At 35.0% G+C, this 8,459-nt stretch overlaps 1 protein-coding gene across 1 annotated transcript; it reads right to left on the reverse strand.

Annotated features, from left to right (window-relative positions):
* Positions 1–2,910: 2,910 nt before the first annotated feature.
* f9b (coagulation factor IXb) lies at positions 2,911–7,735 on the reverse strand. Its single transcript, XM_056247680.1, has 8 exons — positions 7,547–7,735; positions 6,874–7,043; positions 6,763–6,787; positions 6,493–6,606; positions 4,874–5,008; positions 4,313–4,620; positions 4,026–4,149; positions 2,911–3,648 (listed from the first exon to the last, which is right to left on the reverse strand). Exons 1-8 carry the CDS (start codon positions 7,611–7,613, stop codon positions 3,092–3,094), a joined length of 1,500 nt encoding a protein of 499 aa, XP_056103655.1. The 5' UTR covers positions 7,614–7,735; the 3' UTR covers positions 2,911–3,091.
* Positions 7,736–8,459: the final 724 nt, after the last annotated feature.

Here is an 8,459-nt window from a genome sequence, read left to right on the forward strand (position 1 = left end):
TACACTGGACGGGTCAAAGCGAACTTTCTTTCACTTTTCAAATTGCTTTCACTTTTCGTCTGTATACTGTATCCAGTGTAGACAGCGTCAGTGATTCCAATGGGTTCTATTTGACACGACACTCACATCCAGTGTAAGCAAATGTAAGCCGTTAAAGGGGTGGTTGATTATAATTTCACTTTTCTAACTTTAGTTAGTGTGTAATGTTGCTGTTTGAGCATAAACAACAAATTACATCGCTCAAAGTTCAAAGCAAAGCGAGATATTTTCTTTTAAAGAAATTGCTTTTTAAGGACTACAACAAATGGCTGGTAGGGACTACACAACATTCCTCCCGGGTTAGTGACATCACAAACCCTAAAATGTACATAAACCCGGCCCCGGGAACGTGATTTATAGATTATCATGACAGAATATGCTAATCAATGACTAGAAGATAACTACACATAAGCTACATAAATTCATCAACTAACCTTTCAGAATTATCCTGTTGCATTCTACATGTTGTCACTTCTTCTTGGGTCTCTCCATCATTGTCTGACTCCGGTTCGAACATAAAAAGCTAAATGTTTTTGAAAATGTTCAGTGCATTTCTGTGTGAGGTAAAAGGAGCTGTTGAAGCTCCGTCCTCTGTGTCGGAGCAGCAGCTCATTTGCATTTAAAGGGACAGACACAAAAACTTATTTTACATCTTGTGAAAAGGGCATTACACCACCCCTTTAAGTGACTGAATGCCAGTAGGCATGGTGTGAAAATGTATAACTATTTGTCGATGTCTTGCTCTTGAGGCAGTCATATGTATTTGCCCATGTGACTTCACAGATCTCTCAATATCAAAACGAGCCATTTTTGCTTAATTAAATAAATGCTTTGTTTATAATGAGGACGACGTTTTAAGCTATGAAACTTGCATGATGTATTACTGGTACAGAGACAAAAGTATATTTCAAAAGATGGAAGGCGAATTTGAGTTCTCATGTCATGACCCCTTTATTATTTTTATCAGACTTGAGCATACTGTGCTGCACTGCAGTAGAATTTTTTCTTTCTCTAAAACACTTTGGTGTTGTTTCATAGATACGGGAAATATAAACAGCAGGAAGCCCAGCAACACCTAAGTACATAAACCACATGTACACAAAGCTCCCACCATGTGACAACCCTAAAGGCCATTACTGTCATTCAGGACTGAGCCCAGTCATGCCAAAACGACGCACACAAACAAACACAAAGTCAGGAGAACAGAGCCGCCTAGTCAACAGAAAGTTTCCATCTGCCATCAGTGGGGATTGTGGATTATGTTGGATTTAAAGACAAAAAGAGACACCACCTACAACAATACAGTGTGAAAATAAAAGGAGCTTTGCGAAGCACAAACCACTGATCCACTTCAGCCCTGGAAGGTACCATCACCATACTGTGCCATAACACATGATTTGAAACATGTATTTGTGTAGTTAGCACAGTATTTAATTGTATTTTAAAACAGGAAGGTTTATAGCATGGCGTGTACACTGACCTGTGAGAACAGCAAACGTTTTTTTCTCTCTCCTCAGATGGGTATGGTGGTTGGACACTTGTTTTAAAAAAGCCATTTAATGCTGGAATAGATACCAGCGCTACAGTGAATGAAAGATGAAAGCTCACATCAGTAACTAGTCTATGTGCCAAAACCTAACATTCCCTTTTCAAAGAGTATTAGGTTCTTTTTTTATTATTCTGACTTTGCTTTGGCATCAGTATTTCAGAAATATTTCAGAGAAATGTGCAAGAAATAGTTTGGAGAGTATGTGAGTGTGTAAAAACTTTTAAATCACTATTCAGCAATGTGATTGCTTTATTGCTTCACTGTTATGCTTCAAAACATGCTGCTCATCTTCAGATGATCCTGCGTTTATGTTCATATTTACTTTACGTCAGATTAAATATGGCTGTTCTGGGCTATTTAGCACATCTTTTTAGTTTTCAAAGTATTTTTTTTACATGGGACTAGAAATGGCATAACTCATTTGTTAATATTTAGTTTTAAAATTCATTTTCAGCACACTCACCATATTTGAGTTTTTGTCAATGAAGTAAAAAATGTGCTTGGTGGTATACATCATCAAAATGCCCACTGTAAACTTGTCCATTCCATTAAAAAAAAAAAACTTTCTCCCTGTCCCATCCTGCATTTACAATGTGCACTTAACTTTGTTAACAGCTTAGAAACCATTGAGGTGAATATGCAAGATGTCATCTATTAGTTAGCCTCATTAAAAACTACAATGAATTAATACACAACCGTTCAAAAGTTTGGGGTTTTACATATTAATTTCATCCAATTCAACTGATCAAAAGTGGCAGTCAGGACATTGATAATGATTTATATTGTAAATAAATGTTGTACTTTTGAACTTTCTATTCATCAAAGAATGTATCAATATATCAGTGTATCACGGTTTCCACAAAAATATTAAGCAACCAGCACAACTGTTTTTAGTACTGATAATAATAAGTAATGTTTAGCCATCACAGGAATAAATGACATTTTAAAATATATTAAATTTAAATTACAACAATATTTTACAATGTTACTATTTGTACGGTATTGACCAAATAAAAAACAGCCTTGGTGAGCATAAGATGTCTTTCAAAAAAATATAAAGAAATCTATCAAAATTTTTTAAAAATCTTACTGACCCCACACTTTTGAAAGGTAGTGTACGTACACGCGCATGTCATAAAGTTAAAAGGCGGAAGAAGAAAAACAGATGTGGTCTGAATGAGTTTCATGTGTACTTCAGTTCGAAGGACGCGTCTTAAAGCCATACAGCCATAGGTGTATAATATGTACAGAGTTAGTAAGAAGAAAGTGGTACTGTATATCATGTATGAAAATAATTTCACTAGATGTACAAGCACAAAGTATAAGATGGTAAACTATATATTTTCTTGATTGTTACAGTATGTTTGTTGAATGATGACTAGTAAATATTATCTGTACAGAAATGACTGTGAGCTCTAAATCATTTCAACGTGTATTTTTCTTCAAAACAAACCTGGAAAATGGCCTCATCTAATTCAAACTCTGTTGACCAATATTGGACATTTATCCTGTTCTGATCCCAGTAATGTTGCTTATCCAGTACATATATTTTGAGATGCGGGTATAGATGCCATACTTTCCCTTTTTGGCGCACTCTTCACCCCAGCTGACGATGCCCGTGAGAAACCATGTGTTCTGATAGCGGGTGGCATGGGGTCCTCCGCTGTCTCCCTGACAGGAATCCTTGTGTACCGTACTGTAACCGGCACAGAACATGAAGCGGGAGATGGTGTCAGTGCTGCTGCTTTTGCACTCTGTCCGGTCCACGTAGGGGAGCTCTACTTTCTGAAGTGTTTTGGATTCGATGCCCCCGAACTGTAGCTTTCCCCAGCCGCTCACCAGGGAGTTTTGCGCGCTCTTGAGCAGGTTCTCTGTGAAGTCTTTAGTGCCCAAGCAGATGGGCAGGACGTAGTCTGAAAATTTAACGGGTCCCTTGAGCTTTAACAGGGCGATGTCATGATTGTAAAAACCGTGTTGAGAGTTGTAACGTGGATGGATATGGTACTCCGCTATGCCCTGGTCACTCTCTTTCCCCTCCTTCTTTGAGATGTCATGTTCCCCTAAAGAAATATAGCAAATCATTTACAATATGCATGACATCACATCACATTTGCCCTGAAAGACAAAACTGTTGATTCTTAAGAGTCTCTTAAATTAAATAAAAAGCAATGATAATAAATTAAATAATTATTGTTATATATATATATATATATATATATATGCAGTATATATGAAATAAAACAATAATAATAAATTAATAATAATAAATGGGTTAATAAAAATAATAATATATAAACCAATAACATAGTGGTAGTAGTAGTTGTAGTAAAAACAACAATAATGATTTTCTTGCTTTATATGTACAACTGCATATTAAAACTTTTTTTTCCTATAACCAAATAGCAATAACAACTTTGTGACAGTGTAGTTCTCTTACCCACTCTGATGAAGAAAGATCCCACCTTTCCTTCAACACAGTGGGCAGCTGTAATGACCCATTCTTCACTGAGAAGAGAGCCTCCACAAAATACATTCTTATTCACCTTTGCCATAAAAACCACCTGCCAGAGAAAAATATTTTTTTTTATTATTTCCTCCATATAAGGTTCTGTTCTGTGGATTTTTCGACACAAACCAATGATTATGTCTGCCCTGCTTCATACGACGAGGAGCAATCTCATGAATGTTTTATTTACACACACACACAATTCATCTCTTCACTACCTGCCAGGGAATCTCCCCTGGTGTTGCCTCATTGCCTCCTACAATGCGATGTTCATTGTTTGTTGCATTTTTGATAGTTGGTTGAGGGGGAAAGAAAGCCCAGGAGGAGCTGTTGTCCAGTGTAGGTTGAAGTGTGCTGGTGCCGTTCACTTTAGGGGCATCTGTAGGACTGGACTCTGTCATATTGTGTTCGGTTGTATTGACGTGATTGATGGATTGATTTTGATTTCCATTCTCAGCACTGATAAGGGATCTTGAGTTAAGAGTTTCAGCAATAATCTTACTGAGACGTCCACATGGGTATTGCCCTATAAAGATGCAAGTAGATGAATCAAGAGCAAGATCTAATCAATAAACCAACCCAAGCATCTGCTAAAACATGCAATCAAATTCCTTGAATGTAAATGGTATTCAAAATACACTACTGCAGATGAAAGGTCAAACTGGACAATATAAGAAAAGCCCCATATAAGAAAATGTCCCAGTGACAATACAGAGGCTTAATGCAGATAAATGGCAATGCCATTATGGCATGTAATAAGCGGGAATAGATTCCAGTACCTGTAGGTTCACATGTCCTGCTGTCCAGAGCCAATCTGTAACCCTCGGCACAGTCACACACTGCTCCATAAATTTTATCCACAGTGCAGAAGTGCATGCAGCCTCCATTATTTACAGTACACTGTTTTGCCATCTCTGCACCAAACCAACCCATGAAACACAACATAAGGTTTAGCAGAGGAAGACCTTAAGATTAACTAAAGCAGGTTAAGAATTTCTACTAACGAGATAAAAAGGTGTATATTAATATAAATTTAATGATTTTTAAATAAATATCTGTGTGTGTGTATATATATTCACTTTATTTTTTTATATATAAAAATAAAAATGTATATATGTATATATACAGTATACTGTATATATTATTCATTTATATATATTATATATCCTCCTGAGACCCAGAAAAAAAAAGTTTTTTGAATTTAGTTTTTTTCCATGTCATCACACTGTTTAGAGCACAATAAACAAATGGTAAAAAAACATATATATAAAATAATATTTTATTCATACGTTATGCTATGTCCTCTGTAGTGGACGCCAGGACTAAGTTGTTTAAAAAATAAAATGACATGAAATTATATGTATAGGCAAAAACAATGGGATTTTTTTTTCAATCACCAATACATTTTGGGGTTTCAGGATTTTTTCAACCAAAATTTGTATAAAGATTATTCTCACCTATGTTATGAAAGAAATAATGGAATGAATTGATACACCATTTTACTTTTTGCAATATGTGGGTAAAATGGCCATAAGTTAATATTCCCATTCAATGCAATGTATCTATACACTGTATCTAATTTGCACATTAATGTGTTCTGGGAGCAACATTTAATGAAAGAATAAAGGGTAATAATTGGAGTAATAATTGGCAACATTTTAATAATAATATCTAACATTTCATAGGAATATTGATGTATAATTTATTTCCATATTCACTTGTTGTGTCTCCCAGAATGCCTGATAAACATGATTTTAGTCCTGATGTCCTCTACAGTGGACACGTTTGAAATCAATGCCCTGTTCTGTAACAGAAAGTTTTTTTTTTTTTTTAAACCCCTTAACATTTTCCTGAGATGTTGTTTTATGAAATACAATTTGAAAAGTAGTCCAATTTATATTATAATTACACTATATTATCATATTTCCATAAGAATGCTACATTTGATCACTAAATTAATGTCAGACATTTTTAAAGACCAAGGAGAAGTTGTTTTCATGGTGAAACCTCCAAACATTTGGTATCTCTGAAAAGTCCTGAATGTGCTCTTTACAGGACACCCAGGTTGTGTCATGTGACATGTATGATGTCAGAGAAATTCACTAAAATATAATGTCCACTACAGTGGACAAAAGTCTATTCTTGGGTCCCAGGAGGATATATTAAAAAAAACTAAATAAATGTCATATCTAATTTTATTCATGTTATGTTTTTTTATATAATATAAAAACATACAGTATGTATATATATATATATATATTTTTTTTTAAATAAACAATATTACTAAAACTATCAAATAAGACAACATATTTTGGCATATTTCTTTATATATTATGTTGTCTGAACTAGAAGATATAATGTCAAATCTTATAGTTTATGAGCTCATCACAGATCTTACCTAACTCACAGTTCTTCCCACTAAAGCGTGCTAGACACCAGCAGGTGTATGTACTCATACCATCCTCACATTTCCCACCATTTTGACAGGGATTCGACTGACACTGGTCTCCATCTGAAAGAGGAGCGGCCATGATCATTTTACTATCAATAGATTCAATACATTCTGTTATGTTTATGTAATTTAAATTATCACACACTATGGACAAAATAAAGGATAGAAAGATACAAAAAAGTTGTACATAGCACATACATCAACATTCGTACTCACCTATATAATTCCTCCAGAATTTCATCTGAAACAGAGTTTGGAAAGTCTTAAACTCATAAAGAGAGAGTACTAAAAATGTTCTTAGGAGATAAATATGTAAATGCTACTCACGGTTTGCTCCTGGTCTTCAAAGACCTCTCTGACCTCCTCTAGACTGCAGCGCTCCTCAAAACATTCCCTTTCCAAGTTAGCCTTCATCATAACCTCCTCCCATCCTGTGTTGAAGCGTTTTTGTCTCTTCAGAAGAGACCCCGCCAGCTCCCTCGGCAGAAACACTGAAGCTACATACACAACAGAGACACACTGTGAAATCACAAACACCAAGGTCTGTTTCTAGGATGAAGTAGTCTACAAGCACCGAAGATTTGGCAAGAGAATATTGTTTTACTTTGAAAGGCTTTTTATGCTGAATTTGAACAGCTATTGAAGTCTGAGGCATCACTTTAGTTCCACCATGATATGAACGATTTTACAGTTGATTTTTGGTTTCCTTTATGTTTTCTCACAACACAAAACATTAGAAGGCATCTGTTGTTAACCAGTTTCTCTCTTTACTAGCTCTAAGTGGTTATAACACAAGTTTTTGTTACATTTCAAAAGACTACATGTTACATACAAATGCATTGACCATTAAAACATATTTTTTGACTATATTACACTAACCACCTCAAACTGAGAATTTTGACAATTTTTTTTTTTTTTTTTTTTAAATCACACACACACATATATAAATATATGATTTCCAGGAACATACATAAACAAGATTATAATAATGTTAACATACCTTCAGACATCAGCCATGTTTCAAGCAGCAAAGTGCATATCAAAATAATGTGATAAATCTTCACCATTTTCTCTTTGATGATTTCCCTTAGGCAGAAATCTTTCTCAGCAGTCACAATACTTTCATGATCTGTTCCAAAGTTCAGGACATATCTGTTTGCACTTCATGCAAACAGATATCTCATCCGGTGGGTGTTTTTTCCCCCAGTCTGCACCTGTAGTGTTTGTGGGTAATTTTCCCTGCATTTTACCATATAAGCAGTTTGTAGTGTCATGCGAAAGCATCACAGCGTTTGAATAATGCATTTTATAACATAAAAGTATGAAAACATAATATGTGGATTATATAGCCTTATCCCTGTGGATGATTATATTTGTATGGATAACCAATCACATTCCTGAGTCATTTCTGTCTTCTCCCCCCCCCGCTGATTCAAAGAACTCGGTTCAGACTTGGGACCCAGCAAATATTGACAAGACTTGGCTGACTAATACTGACCTCATAACTGCAACTGTCCACGGCTGCTATTAAGAAACAACAAACACCGACATTATGTGCTAAGAGTTGAGACGTGCTATTGGCATACAACTATACCTTCTGACATAAACTCTTTAGTTGAATATACAATATAAAATATACAGTCTGTATAGCATATTTGTTTGTTTTCATTGCAAGGTGTTCTCCTTTAGTGATTTATGGTGAATAAGCCAAAATAAATTTCCCAAGAGAAACTAGGCCTACATGAATTTTTGTATGACAGTATCTTGTGTTATATATATTCTTATACTAACATATAAGAAACCGGACAGACCTAGTTTAAAAGTTTTAAATATTTATAGTGCTCATATCCGACAATCCAAAGTTAAAAAAAAATAGACTTGCCTCATCTTTTTTATGTAACAGGATATGTGAC

Source organism: Rhinichthys klamathensis, unplaced genomic scaffold (assembly GCF_029890125.1).
Source record: "Rhinichthys klamathensis goyatoka isolate OS25496 unplaced genomic scaffold, OSU_Roscu_1.1 h1tg000050l_1, whole genome shotgun sequence".
Classification (NCBI taxonomy): domain Eukaryota; kingdom Metazoa; phylum Chordata; class Actinopteri; order Cypriniformes; family Leuciscidae; genus Rhinichthys; species Rhinichthys klamathensis.

Bases quoted from the DNA above. Each gene is read 5' to 3' on its own strand.
- f9b (XM_056247680.1), bottom strand. From the start codon at position 7,613: ATGGTGAAGATTTATCACATTATTTTGATATGCACTTTGCTGCTTGAA. The intron at 5,009-6,492 runs GTAAGATCTGTG...GGTTTGGTGCAG, and splicing joins TGGGAAGAACTGTGAGTTAG to AGATGGCAAAACAGTGTACT. The intron at 4,150-4,312 runs GTAGTGAAGAGA...TTTCTCTGGCAG, and splicing joins CAGGGGAGATTCCCTGGCAG to GTGGTTTTTATGGCAAAGGT.